The sequence below is a fragment of the Ornithodoros turicata genome, chromosome 10 (genome assembly GCF_037126465.1).
Source record: "Ornithodoros turicata isolate Travis chromosome 10, ASM3712646v1, whole genome shotgun sequence".
In the NCBI taxonomy this organism is placed as follows: Eukaryota; Metazoa; Arthropoda; class Arachnida; order Ixodida; family Argasidae; genus Ornithodoros; species Ornithodoros turicata.
The window spans coordinates 33,015,570-33,030,504 of NC_088210.1; the positions used below are offsets into that span (position 1 = coordinate 33,015,570).

The following is a 14,935-nucleotide window of genomic DNA, read 5'->3' on the forward strand; positions in this document are numbered from 1 at the left end:
ATAAGGCTGTATAATTCAGCCAATTTAGCAATTTTCCACCCACGCAGAGTAATAAACAGGTATCACTTCTTTCTTATATCTATGTCACCCTATCTATGTCACAAGATTTTATATCACTCGATATATCACGGCTGACGGTTTGACTCAAAGTATTTTCACGCATGCACACGAATTATATGTACCTGGTACTCTTACAACAGCGCGTGAAATGCAGTCTCCACTCTGTGACATTCATTTACTCCCGTGCATTTACTCCCGAGAGGGACTATTTTTTGTGGCAATGCATTTAGTCAGCAAAAGGAGTAGAACTACTCCTTTTTTTTTCTTACACTCTAAAAACTGAACTTCACCACATAGCACGCTCTGCGCCGAAACATTGCCACGAATGATAGGGTTATCTCTTCTGATTCGAAGAGAGAGGGGGGCGTACGCCTTTTTGTGTCAATTTGGGTACGTGATATTTGACACAGAAAGGCGTACGCCTTCTCCTCTCCTCGAATCGGAAGCGATAACCCTATCATTCGTGGCAATGGTTGGCGCAGAGCGTGCTATGCGGTGAAGTTAAGCTTTTAGAGTGTAGGGTGCAGAGATAAGGTGACATGAAATATATAGGTGGTGAGTCATGTGACTTGCGGCTGACGTAAGGTTATTGCTGAGTGATAACATTGTAGCAACGCCCCAACACTCCCGCTCTTTGGCATCCTTAAAAGGATGCCAAAGTGCTGATCACCAATATTTATTTCCTTGCTGGAGTGGTTTCTGTTTACTCACCACTGTTGTCAACGCTATAACTGAATCATTTACGAAAATCAATTTTACATGAACATGTTATCTCCGTGAGGGACGTTGCTGTCAAATCACACTTTCGAACGTGTGTACCCTATAAGGACCACCACGTCCCGATTGCAAAGCAGGAACCAAGACTTGTCCTTGCCCGAGGGCCGCCATGACGAAATTACTGGGCCAAGAAGGAAGCTACGCTTACCCACCAATTTAAATTCCACCGCAATTATCACCGTCCCTCGGTATAAAGAGAGAGAAAGATAGAGGATATACATATAGTATTGAAAAATAAAAGCGCGACAAACAAGAACAGAGGGGAAATAATTAATTTTTCTTGTAGTAGCAAAGCTGCATGGAATCGAAAAAGTACGGGGTGCAAAATATTACGCAGGATGATAACATCTTGTATCTTCTTCTTCATCTTTTTTTATAAATATAGCCGCATTCTGTTCCACCGGTTCACTTTTTGACTGATTCTAAAACCGTCCAATGAGACGGCAGATTGAGACACTCTTAAAAATGAACTTCACCGCATAGCACGTTCTTAGCCAACCATCATGTCGAATGATATCGTTATCTTCCCTTATTTGTTGAAAACGGGAGGCGTACGCCTTTTTTGTGACAATTATGAACAGCATAAGTGTCACAAAAAAGGCGTACGCCTCCCGTTTTCAACAAATCAGGGCAGATAACGATATCATTCGAGATGATTGTTGCCTAGGAGCGTGCTATGCGGTGAAACTCATCTTTAAGAGTGTGCAACTCTAGAATATTATCGAATATCGACAAAATTAAAAACTTCCGGTTCCGTAATTTCGGGAAATTAAAATAAATCACGTATAGGTCAGATTAGATGCGATAAGAAAAGAAGAACCTAGCTACCGTGACTACACAAGATGGATCCGAGGCACAAATATCCTAATATTGTCCATATTTCGACATATTAAGTCTCCAACTGGCAAAAAAAAAAACAAAAAAAAAACACCATAATCAAATACATTTTTCTAAAAGATTCGATAGTGAGGAGGAGAAGGCAAACAGGATAAAAGTAACAAGTTAGAGTAGAAAGCAAGTCTGATGATTACGCAGACTCTGTGACAGAGAAAAACAACAACAAAAAACAAAACAAACGAACAAAACAAACAAACAAATATGCGTGAAGATCCACAGACAGTACCACAATTCATAACTACAGGAATCCACAATAAAAACCACATACCTATATTTTAAAAACAGTTTTTTTCCCGGCAAATACTAACCCTACTACAATTACTAACACGACAGAGATTAACAGTGCACTCAAGCTGTCAGATTGAAACATCTCCATCCTGACCGCACGGAGAATACTCCGTACACACACACAGGGATGGAGGGCCTTTTCTTGTCGACCTCTTTCGATTTTGTACTTTAAAGTCCGCGTGGAAGATCAACAAAGGGGAGGCCTTTGAAGAGTCTCTTGCGTAAAGAGTCATGTGGGTACGCGGGTCAAACACTAAAGTATCCCCCCATCCCGATGGATAAGTGTGGTCGACGACCTCTTCGCTCACACGGGCACAAAGGAGGTACTATATCGACTCCACATGAACCACGTGTGTATAGGAGTGGCGGGAAAAATGAAATATCCGCGAACGCATATACATTCCGAGCGTGACCCATACATGGAGAGCGCGCTGTTCCTGGTATGCTATACGTGGGTTATTTCAGCTCAAAAGGGGATCGCTTATTTCAACGCTGTGCTATGCGAGTCTTTGACTAGCAAACGCTAATGTTGATGATGATGATGATTGAAAGAAAAAGAATGGGGATAATAGCAAACGCTATTTACGCCGTACCATACACTCTTAAAAATGAGTTTCGCCGCATAGCATGCTCCTAGCCAATCATAATCTCGAATGATATCGTTCTCTGCCCGGATTTGTTGAAAACGGGAGGCGTACGCCTTTTTTGTGACACTTATGCAGTTCATAATTGTCACAAAAAAAGGCGTACCAACCCCGTTTTCAGCGAATCAGGTCAGATAACGATACCATTCGACATAAAGGTTGGCTAGGAGCGTGCTGTGCAGTGAAGTTCATTTTTAAGAGTGTATAGTTTTCTGCTTTCGACGACTAAATAATGCACCGTCAGGTTAACATGATCAGGGTCATCAGCGTACGCTCATCAAACAGAGAGGGTGGGGTGGGGTATGTCAAAATAGGCTTGCCGTTGAAGGCCACACGCGACAGAACAGAACTTCACCACATAGCACCGTGAAGGCCAACCATTGCACGGAATGATACCGAATATCGCTCTTCATTTGTGGAAAGCGTGGAGCGTAAGCCTCTTTTTTGTGACAATTAACATAACTGCCCAAGCAGCAGAACATCTTGGCCCAATATTGGTCCAATATTGGCAATACCGGCCCGATATTGGCCCTCTATTGCCAATACTGGACCAATATTAGGACAAGGTGTTGCGCTGCTTGGGTGCATAAGTGTCGCCAAAAAGCGTACGCCTCCCGTTTTCAGCAAACGTACACCCTTAAAAATGAACTTCACCGCATAGCACGCTCTTAGCCAACCATCATGTCGAATGATATCGTTATCTTCCCTTATTTGTTGAAAACGGGAGGCGTACGCCTTTTCTGTGACAATTATGAACAGCATAAGTGTCACAAAAAAGGCGTACGCCTCCCTTTTCAACAAATCAGGGCAGATAACCATATCATTCGAGATTGTGGTTGGCTAAGAGCGTGCTATGCGGTGAAGTTCATTTTTAAGGGTGTAGTCATTCAGAAAACATAGTCATTCGGGATGATGGTGATTGGCTGGCTAGGAACGTGCTATGCGGTGAAGCTCTGTTTTTAAAGTGTAGGATCAGGCGGTGTCATATAGGACATTGAACGTGTGTACTCTCTTAGAAATGAACTTCACCGCATAGCACGCTCCTAGCCAACCATCATCCCGAATGACTATACGTCGACTACTACGAATGACTACTGAAAACGGGAGGCGGAGCCTATTTTGCGCATATTATGCACGGCACAGAATAGGCCCCGCCTCTCGTTTTCAACAAATCAGGGTCGAGAACGTTGTCATTCGGGACGATGGTTGGCTAGGAGCGTGCTACGTGGTGAAGTTCATTTTTAAGAGTGCAGTCTAAAGATAGAGACTTCCGTCACTGGTGTAAAAATTTTACCACCCATCCTTGAACGCAGACAGACGATTACGCGCGCACTCCAAAGAAAATCCCATACGATCCTCGAACCCCTCACCAGAAACCGGCACCGTGCGTAGCCCTCTCCCCATCCAGCCGAAGAATCCATCAGATCGTGACGTCCTAGCATCTGCCACTCAAAATGCGGACTCCTTACATACCTTCGCACCATCAACGCCTCCCTTTCAAAAAAGCATTGTTCACGGTCCCACGTGATCCAAGTTGTCACGTGATTCCGCGGCCCAGCGTTATAATACCTCGTCTATTCGAGCCATAAGCATTGTTGTTGTTTTTGAACGCCGCGGGTGTATATAGTGTTTGGAGCATGCCCTTTTTCGGAGCCGTCTTTCTGGTTATGAAATTCTGGTTCGATTTCGATATTGAAATATGCGCAGAATTTCATGCGACAAACCCTGGTATAGATATTCGCATGAGCAAGAAGAAGGAACCAATCAATAAAATCAATCAATCAATCAATCAAGGAACCACATATGCGTGTCCGGTTCTGGTATTGCAATGCCAGGTATTGCAATGCCAACCGACTTATATGTACTGCAGAGCAGTAGAGTTGCAATCTCAGAAAAATCATCTATTCCATAGCCTCAGCCATCAGAAACTCAAAGTTTAAAATTTTCGTCCAAAACTGCGCTGATAGATTTTTAGAAAATTAAAATTGAAAATTACGGCCAACACTGTGTCGAAGTCGCCACCAACTCGGCGTAAAACAACATTGCATGCGCATGTCGGCTATACGTAGGGAGCAAGCAAGCCAGTAGAGAACATAGATCACCGTGCTCGACAAATTGGGGATATTTTCCCACCAGACGTCGCCACCAGCCGTTTTACCGCAATTTTACTATCAAATTAAAAATATTAAGGCACAGTATGATTAATGCAACCAATTTCAGCTTCGCAAAATAAAACAGTTCCAAGTATCAACACACACACACACACAAAGTTATATTAAACGATTAAAATACTACATCAACTTGCCGAGTACATAACCAAGAACAGGCGTTTCGCACGCCTCAAAGAAATCTCGTTCAATTTGAGAGCTTTCTTCCCGAGACCCTAAGTGGATCTTCCTGACCCCCCCTCTACCGGACATTCTTCCTGCGGTCTCTTCCTGGCATTGTGAAGAACAATCCAAGATGTTTTGCTCTCTCTTGACCTCAGATACTAATGACGACTCGTGCCGATAAAGAGTATACGCGCATAAATGTAATGGCAGGAGTATTCGGAGCTTGGAAAGCAAATTAGCCGGAGCCTCGTCACGGTCGTTTTAATCAGCGTTCCCATGGCAACGTGTGTGCGCCTTGTAATTTTAGCGTCTTCTTGTTCCCGACGCGAAAACCGCGCTACTGAGGCTAACAATGGGACGAGAAAGGGGTTCACCTTCCTCCGTGTTCATCATGCAAGCGCTCGGAGAAAGACCTATTGTGATATCTCTGTTCCATGGGCGCCGTCACGGGGGGGGGGGGGCAAGGAGGGGGGGGCGTTGCTCCCCTGGCTTCCAGAAACGTAGAATTTCTGAGCAAAGACAATGTAGTTGCGGGCACAGTTGACGAGCCACGACCCCAAACATTCTGCCCCCCCCCCCCCCCGCCGAAAAAAATCCTGGCGGCGCCCCTGTCTCTGGCAACGTTACCAACGCTATCTGTTACGCATGCACCAAATAGAGTCGATGCTCATTGGCTACACGCCTGCACCGTAAAATATGACGTTAACAACATATTTTTGGGAGGTGACCTGGGTTCAAATCTGGCCGCCGGACGTGTGCTGTCTGCGTGTTATCCCTGGGCTTTCCTCAGACACCCGTGAGACAAATGTTGGCACCGTTCTCTGTGAAGTCGGCCCAGGACGTACGATACGCCCCCCCGCCCCCCCTTGAGATAGCAGTGACGTTGCCCGACTACGTCAAGCAGTTCCATGACCAGCACCACCAGCACCACCAACAGACCTTTAAAATTCCGAATAAGGAAAACAAATCGATAGCAAATGAAGCGAGCTGACAAAAAAAAAAAGAAAGAAAAAAAAACATTAAAAATAAAATAAATAAATAAATTGCGAGGAAAAACTTAAACATAGCCCCTCGCTTTTTACGCAATTAGTTAGCAGTCAGGGATTGAAATCGAAATGAATATCGGTTCAGTTACGGTTACGGTTCAGTGTCAGAACCCTGAAAACGGTTTCGGATACGGGATTTGCCGTTTTAATAGTGAGTTTTAGTATACCGTTGATAAGGTTATCGTGCCTATCGGAACCAATCGCCATGGTGCGTGACTCAGAATCTTATCCACTGATTGGTTCCGGTTGATATGGTTCGACGCAAGCCACGTTATCAACGTTCTGCTAAAACTCTCTAATATTTGCGGTTACCGGTAACCAAACAGTTGAACAGGTTTTTTTTTTTTTCGGTTTTCTCTAGGATGGTATTTGCAGGCTGCGTGAATGTCGCAAAATGAGCTACAAAGTGCAAACGGGTGAAAATGAACCTATTTATATCTGTTGTGCTCCGAAAGGGTGGTGCAGTGCCGTCTGCCATGTCGAACATACCTGGGTAGTAATGTCATTACTGTAATGAAATTACAGTAATAAATTACTTTTGCTATTATGTAATTTGTAATGTAATTTAATTACATTTTGGCAGTAATTTTAATGATATTACTCATTACTTTTTACAAAAGAATCGACTCTTTGTTCTGTGCTGGCACTTGGCAGAAAGAGAGTTGCCCACTGGTGAGTTAAAAGAATTCCAACGCCCACTATAAACGGTGACGCACTCAATCGGCACAGAATAAAATGTGTCTTCTTTTTGTAACTTAGTGTTGTCTGACAATGAATTTCCACATCCTCAATATCATTGCGATTAAACTCGCAGTAATGACTTTGTAATGTCATTACTTTTTCGTAGTAATTGTAATGTAATTTCATTACATTTCAATTGCAGTAATGAGTAATGTAATTTAATTAAATGCTAACTGGAGTAATGAGTAATGTAATTTAATTAAATGCTAACTGGAGTAATGAGTAATGTAATTTAATTACATTTTAGAGGTAATTTACCCTTTTTTCGACGCACTTAGGCCGCTTGCGATATTCGCCGTGAAACAGTTTGTTGCGGTCTCTATTATCTCGCGCACATTCATTTCTCTCGTGCCGTAAAAAGATACAATGGCAAGAAAAACTGCGCGCGGTCAGCGGTTAAGCAAACAGATATGGAAACAAGAGAGAGAGAGATACATGATGACGATGATATGGGGATGACTTCCGCTCACTGAGCAGAAACAAACAACGTGCAATGATGAAAGATGAAAGTCACTGAAAAGGTTAGCCAGCTGTAGGGGTCGAACCCACATCTTCTGGATTACCGGTCCAGGGATCTACCAATTGAGCTAAGCCAACACGCCCCTCCAGCGACTTTCGGGGTGCGTCATCTTTCATCGTTGATTTCTTTGGCAATTTGAGGCTTTGTTTGTATCTGTCCCTTCTATGTTGTTCCAGCCTCAGAACATCAGTTTCTCTCTTGTTCAACGTGCAGTGCTTCCGTATCTTAAATGATCACAATAATACGGTTCATAACTCACAAGCGACGCACGCAATGCATTTCATACGAAGCGTATGTCGTCCCATTATGGTTCCAAGCGCATAACATGGTACGTTGTCTTCTGAATGAAAAACACATGACGAAGAGATCGACTAGAACTATATAAATAAATAAATAAATAAATAACAGAAGCACGTACTAGACCACTAATCAGAGTTGCAAAGCAAAACAAATATCACATCCGAGGTCGTTCGCGTTCAGGGCTGGCTCCGATTCATATGAACCGGTAACCGCGAAATCATATTTTTCGGTTCAGGTTGCGGTTTCGGTTAATTGCCGATGGTGAATTGCGGTTACGGGTCTTGAAAAAGTTTTGGTTCCAAGCGGTTTTCGGGTTCGGTTCCGCTGTAGTCCCGGTTAGCAGCAGCGACATAGGCCCAATTAATAGTCCCCATGCCAGTTACAAGGCGGCCTGAATATGAGATACCTTATAGTTAGAGTCCGACTACTTCGGGTTAAATGTCCTTACCGGATTCAATCGAGTGTTATCGGGTGACATTTCTTTTTTTTTTTTTTTGTCTGCCCAGCATGCGGCGCGTATAGTTGGAGGAGCACATATTGGTCAAACATGCGTTCCTCGCGATTTATAGTCACAAATACCACATAATCTAACGTTAGATGTGCTTCCCATAGTTTATTGATGCACTCAGATAATATTTTCATCAGACATGTGCACAGATTGCTACTAAATCTTGGACGTGATATACAAGGTAATAATACGTGATTATAGGAATCAGTGAGAAATCGCGGGTTTAACCCGAATTAGTGCGGAACTGATTCGGGAGGGAACAATCGGGTTTAACCCGAAAAAATCAGACCCTGCTTATAGTCGCACCACACATTTCGTCGTTATTGGGAGAACTTCTTCGCCTGTCTTTTAACTTGGAAAATATCTTAACGGAGAGGTTGCCATATGAAACGCATGCCATCGTAATTCATGTATTTCTTTTTCTTCTTGCCATATGAACGGATATGTTATCGGAAACCTAACAGCCCTGATTTAAAGTAGTTGTTTGAGTGTGTTTCGCGGATGAAACGAAAAACGTCACGAATGATTCCGGGCAAAAAAGAAAGAAAGAAGAAAATGATCCGTCACATTGTTTACTATTAGAAGAAGAGCTGTTGTGATCATGTCAACACAATTACGCGACCAAAGAACCCTACTGAGGTTGACGCGTGACTAGAATTATTGTCGCAGGTGACCCCGTATGGACAAACCTCGAATATGGCATGTGAAATAATTATTCTATTCAACTTCAGGTGACTACGACACACACGCACAGACAACATAAACCAACAACAACAAAAAGATAATCAAGTATATGTAATCGCCAATCGCACGTACAAATGCATATGAAAATGTCAGCGCTCGCAGATAACATGTTACATGTCCAAACCGTTTGAGATATGCACTGAGTAGCAAATGTGTAGAAACGTATTCTTAGGTTGTATGATCGTCAGCACTGTAAATTTCCAAAGCACATAAACCACGTTCAAACTCCACCAATAAAGTTTGGAATCGTGCTCTGAAACGTTGGGGAAAAATATAGGCCGAGGATTTGCAACGACTTTTCCGTCCCATTGCACCTATCGGATTGAACGAAGCTTTTGAGCCAAATTTCCGGTTTCTCGGCTGTTTCTCTCTCACTTGAACTTTCCTTATCCCAGTACTCCCCTTCCCTGTAGATCGGAAAAGAGAAATCGAAGCGCAACGGATCCTCAGCAATCCCCGAGATTAACTCAGCGAAGCAGAAACAGCTGTTGACACAGCTCAAAGACAATCCACAGGGATGTGAAAAGCAAATGCGATTTAAGCCGGGTCTGGTTGAAATTGTTCGAAGTATGCCACATGCGATTGCAATTTATGCGTTATGTGCGACCGGTAATTGTAAATTCATTCTCATCACACAATTAGGTCACAGACTAGTCAATTTTACCCAGAATGACATACAAACTAAAGTTGAAAAAGTATAGTGAGCGGGAGAAACGATTGCAGACGACAGCACGTCACAAGCCATCGGAGGAACGATTGCAGACGACAGCACGTCACAAGTCATCTGCGGCCACTGCGGTTTGTTTACATGCAGACACCAACTGAGAGCCTCATCGAAAAAACAAACCTCCGAATAGAAATACTTCGACGCACCGCAAAACACTTCCGAAAGACTAATTTTTAACTTCGCTCACCGAGCGGGTAGGTCTCAGAACGGCGTTGTACTTCGCGGCAAAACAATTCGCCGTCTGCTTCTTAGCAGACGAGAGGGGATCGGCGCCGCCGCGAAAGCCAATCGATATCAATTAACACTGGCAAAAGTTGGACAGTTCTGGAAAGCATTTGGGACACGACTTACCTGTCATCGTATGCGAAGTCGGCATCCAGTGTGTTCCAATAGAGCAGACAAGCCAATCCAGAAACAAGTGCAACAGAACCGTAGTACTCCATGTCGGTGAGTTTGCGGCTCGAACGTGTCTGGTGGCCCGCGGGCTCTCGGCGAGCCTGCGCACGCGCACCGCGCGCCGTCATGACTCCACCAATCAGAGCGTCTGGAAAGAGGAAAAAAAAGAGTGACGTTGAGGGGAGGGTTGTGATTTTGGAGAAAGGGAAGGTGCTACTCTCGGGAAGTATTTTTCGATAAACAAATAAAAAAATACATCGAAGGCAAGTTCTCCGCGCGTCATCTTGGTGTTTTTATCGTCGAGCAGAGAGACAGCACGTTTGATTTTTATCGAGGTGTTTCTGTATCAATTTTTCTGAAGAACGTCACATCGGAAATGGCAATTTTGTTTCGTTATTTGTCACTGCGCCGTTTGGTTTCTTTAGCGGATATGATTATTTTGTTTGCTGCTTCTAATTCAAAATTAAGAAATGTTAGTCAAAGATTTTTGCGCGATTTGAGAACGTGCAAGGGATAAGTGGATAGGAGGTAGACTAGAGAACACGTTTTTTTTTTTTTTTTTCATGTGCGTCTAAATGTACATGGTAAAACAACAAGAACTAAATAATCGTGATACCTGTTGGCCCCTGTTGGTGCTGGCAGAGAGGATCGAAGTTGTCTCGCGACGTAAAGCCCCGAATTATTATTATTATTATTATTATTATTGTTGTTGTTGTTAGTATTATTATTGGCAGAGAGTACCCTTGAAGCTTGGAACCAATAAACAAGCAGCCACTCGCAAATGTCTCAAGTCACGCAGAAGGAACAGAAGACAGCAAGGGTACAGGTGATACTTGTAATAATTTGAAAATAATGTAAGAGTGTTGCGTGACGCCAACCAGACCAGACCCATATCTCCTTCTTCAGCTTTCTCTACTGTCTACTCAACGTGAACAATGTTCATTCGAGCTATCATAAAACCATGCCAAACGATTTCAACTTTTATTTCCAGACAAAATACTGCCGCGTCGCTTTAATCCCACTGTGTATCTATCACCTGTACTCACGGCAAGCCAAGCCAAGCCAAGCCAAGCTATAAATACAACCGTGAAGAGAGGAGACAGAGCGACACCTCGCGAGCAATTTTCTTCGGGTGCTGGGGCGAAAGCAAATTACCGTAGGTGTGATGCTGATAATCTTCCTCCTGTAATCTCTCGCTGGTGATCTCTCTGCCCTAATCCCGACGATAATCTCCTCCTTTGGAAGAAGCACTCAGACTGGGAGACTCCAACACCGGGCAATCAGCGAACAAAGCCGGGGCTTTGTATTGCGCGCAATTGAACGGCAAAGCCACAGCGATTCCTCGTAGAAATATGGACATGCGTAACTGATGAACTCTCCACACGCGCATATAATTTTAGTACGAGGAACTGCAGGCGTTTCCTACGAAATAGTTTCCAGAGTACATTTGGGATCAAATTTTTTATTTTTTTCCCCTGGGGTAGTGAGTCTGCCTTGTAATTTGACCGCCCCTCGGCAAGCGTGCTGTTTTATGTAGCAATATTTATTTATGCATACACAGGATTTCCCAACGCAAAGTTAAGGTATTTCTACCGCTGCGTAGAAAAAAAAACAACACAAAAAAACAATAAAAACCAGAAGAAAAACAGAAAACAATCGCTGGAACTTTCGCCAACGATGCATGGGATATAAAAAAATTGGGTCAAAATTTTCGACTTCCAGATTAATTTCAGTAAATTATGAAATATTAAATATTAAATAGTAAATAGTAAATATGAAATATGCTATTTCTAATAGCATGGCCAATACACTTTTCCGAAATTTCCCTAAACTGTCGGGTAGCGGTGACTCTTTGAAATTAATTAATTCTAGAAAGCATATTTACTACAGGTGCAAGAGCGGAAGAGCATATTACGTATTAAAATTGTAAAAGCGCGGCAAAATAAATATTTTGCCACGCTTTATATAAATATTTCTAAAGTTTCTCCTGATACGAAACTACGCAAAGCCGGGTACGGACGAGGCTTAGCAATCAGTATAGGCTACTATAAATAGAGCACAACGTTTTTTCCCACCCCCTAATTTTCACGATTTATCGAAGAAGCGAAGAACTGGACCAAATGACAATTCTTATTTCAATTATTAGCGGATATGACGTCATCCAACGTATAGTGTGCCACTCAAAAGCTACTTTGATCAATTTGTGTTTCATTTGAGATCCATTACGTAGATTATCTTGGACCAGCTCGCGTGACGTAGTGGATAGGATGATTGATCGCGTTCCATGCCTTAACTGAGAGGTGACACGGCTTCGAATCTCAGCACCGGCTGTGCTTTCCGAGGTTTTCCCTGGGTTTTCCGGCAGACTTTCAAGACGAATGTCGGCACAATTCCACCTGAAGTCGGCCCAGGACGCACATTAACCCCCCCCCCCACACACACACACACTCTTTCCTGCTGTGCTCTCTCCGTCTGTACGCCGCTCATGGACACAGTTGCTGCACATGTGAAGTGTTCATTTTGCCTCCAGGGGGCGTTGCTAAAATGTGCTCTCTAACCCTAGTGCTCTCTTTCTTCGCGACAAAGTAAGCTTCTGAATCCGCGGGTGTAATTTTCTGCGCACTATATCTTTTACACGTCCGTTCAACGCAATCCCGCAGTGTCACAGCCCTTTTTTGTCGTCAGCTCTCTGTGTCGGCAACGTTCTGACACGTCGTACGTTTCCAGCTGCCGACACCATATCGCCTTAGAAGCACAGTAACAGACGAACACCCAACTCAAAAGCACATGGACGCAGCTTACAATCACACCGGTGAAGAAAAATATGAAGACACAGGATGCAAAGAACGCCTCTGCCGATCGTAAAAGGACGAAGCACTTCGCGTAGCGTGCGCCCTCTGAGCTGTTCTGTTTATGTCGTCTGCTTGCTATTTCGCGTCGTCTGCGTCTCTCATAATTTCAGAACGCAGGCGAGCGAGCGCTATTTCAGCGAAAGCTCGCGTCGGACAGAGGGATCCAAAATGAATACTTCGGGAAGTGATAGCAAAATATATATACACAAAAACAGAAAAAAAAGAAACTTCCTGGAGTTTCGTAAATTACGAAGTTTCGCATCTTCGCCAAGAGGGGGAGTTGCGCGGCAAGGCTACAATTATACGCCGCAGAAGTACAGGTTTCGTCTGCCACTTTTCCTTTTTCTTTTTTGTTTCGGTTTCGGTTTCGCGTTCCTGCACGTGGAAGTAACTTTATTATTATCATTATTTGGGTCGTTTCGGCAGGTATTCTGGAAAAGAAGGGGGAAAGGATGCGGTTGTAAGTAGCATGAAAGTATAGTGGTTGCCTAGCTCCCGACTGTCTCTCCACCGCCGGAGAAAAAAAAAATATTCGTTCGCGTTCAGGTAACGCTGAGGTGTTTTTATGTCCTTCTTACTGATGAGCAACGTTTTTCTTTTTACCTTCAAGTCTTGTACTTTTTGTTTACGTTATTCCTCGTCCTTATCCATCATATGCACGTCTTCTTGCGCTAAGGCGGGAGTGTAACATGAAACTTTGGAAAATCTGGACGTGACAAGTCTGTTTCGTTCCTTACAGAGACGATTAATGACTGATTTTTGTGAATCAACCTGTTAAACTCCATTCGACACTCTTATTAAGTAACATTGTTACGACATTACTCCTTCTTTGACCTGAATCGGAAACTAGAGAGGGTATATAGGCCTTGCAACTGTTGCAAGCACCCGAGAGCAGCCTTTTCCGTGACAATCCAGCCTGTTTCCGACGTGTGTATACACCACGAATGAAGTATTTTGTTCAGTATTGAATAACACTCTCGCCCGCAAATTATTGCTAAATCGTTAAATACCCACCGCCTGCATATCTATACTACGTCCTTTTTCTTTTTTTGCGGCGAAACTGTCATAAACTTTGGTGGTATGTGTAGCGCCACAATAGTGGCGTGCGGTGAAAATTGTGTCGTAAAGGCTTTTGCTGCAACAGTAAAAGTAGTTATAGTTAATGGTAAAAAATTAAAGTAAACACGTGAAATTTAAACGAAACTGTTACATTTGTAATACTGCACCGCTTGCTTACGCCTCTATTATACCTCCGGTGCTGAAGACTAGAATTTAGAGATGGCTAAGAAAAAAGCGAGCGAGCTGGTGAGACTTGGTGTTCCCTATACAGTCTAAGAAAGAAAAAAAAAGGTGTGAAAAAAGGTGTGAAAAAAGGTGTGAAAAGGTGTGAAAAGGTGGTAACTTCCATAGTTACCACCTAGGTCAACATATAGCGTCTGATAAAGAGTGTAAAAGGGTGGTAAAAGCAATTATCATATATCCAAATTGCTACAAAAAGGCGTACGCCCCCCACGCTCACCGAATCAGAAGCCGTAACCCTACACGCTTAGAAATGAACTTCACCGCATGGCACGCTCCTAGCCAACCATCATCTCGAATGACACCGTTCTCTCCCCGTGCTGAATATGGGAGGCGTAAACCATTTTTGTGACACTTATGTACTGCATAAGTGTCACAACAAAGGCGTACGTTTTCAACAAATCAGGGCAAAGAACGATGTTATTGGAACTGATGGTTGGCTAGGAGCGTGCTTTGCGGTGAAGTTCTTTTTTAATAGTGCGGCTAAAGGCATACATATGGCCGACAAGGCCATACCACCCTACTATTTAAGAACTATTCTGGACCATAAGACCCGCACTTCTCTCTCTCTCCTTTTTCTTTTTTTACAGCGAAACATTTTACGTCTCCTTCGTGAGGAAAGATGTCGCTTAAAAAGCATTTTGAGTGGCGCAGCTAGGAAGAAGAAAAAGCTCCTTCCAGGCCCCCCATATGAGAAGACTTAATGAGGATCCGTTTCTAAGAAATAAAGTGGAAGCTCAAACAAGCTCTCTTCCTGCTTCGTCATTACCAGACCTGCGCCGCTAATTGGCCGAATTAATTAC

The 14,935-nt window shown here is 43.4% G+C and overlaps 1 protein-coding gene across 4 annotated transcripts in view; it reads right to left on the bottom strand.

Moving 5' to 3' along the window:
• LOC135369966 (protein O-mannosyl-transferase TMTC2-like) overlaps nucleotides 1-14,935 on the bottom strand; it is a 236,376-nt gene that overhangs the window by 106,282 nt on the left and 115,159 nt on the right. For all 4 annotated transcript variants that reach the window (XM_064603584.1, XM_064603581.1, XM_064603583.1 and 1 more), the window contains one exon: nucleotides 9,937-10,129. In XM_064603584.1, coding sequence (XP_064459654.1) covers nucleotides 9,937-10,109 — 173 coding nt within the window. In that variant the 5' untranslated portion in view covers nucleotides 10,110-10,129. The remainder of the gene's footprint in view (nucleotides 1-9,936; nucleotides 10,130-14,935) is intronic.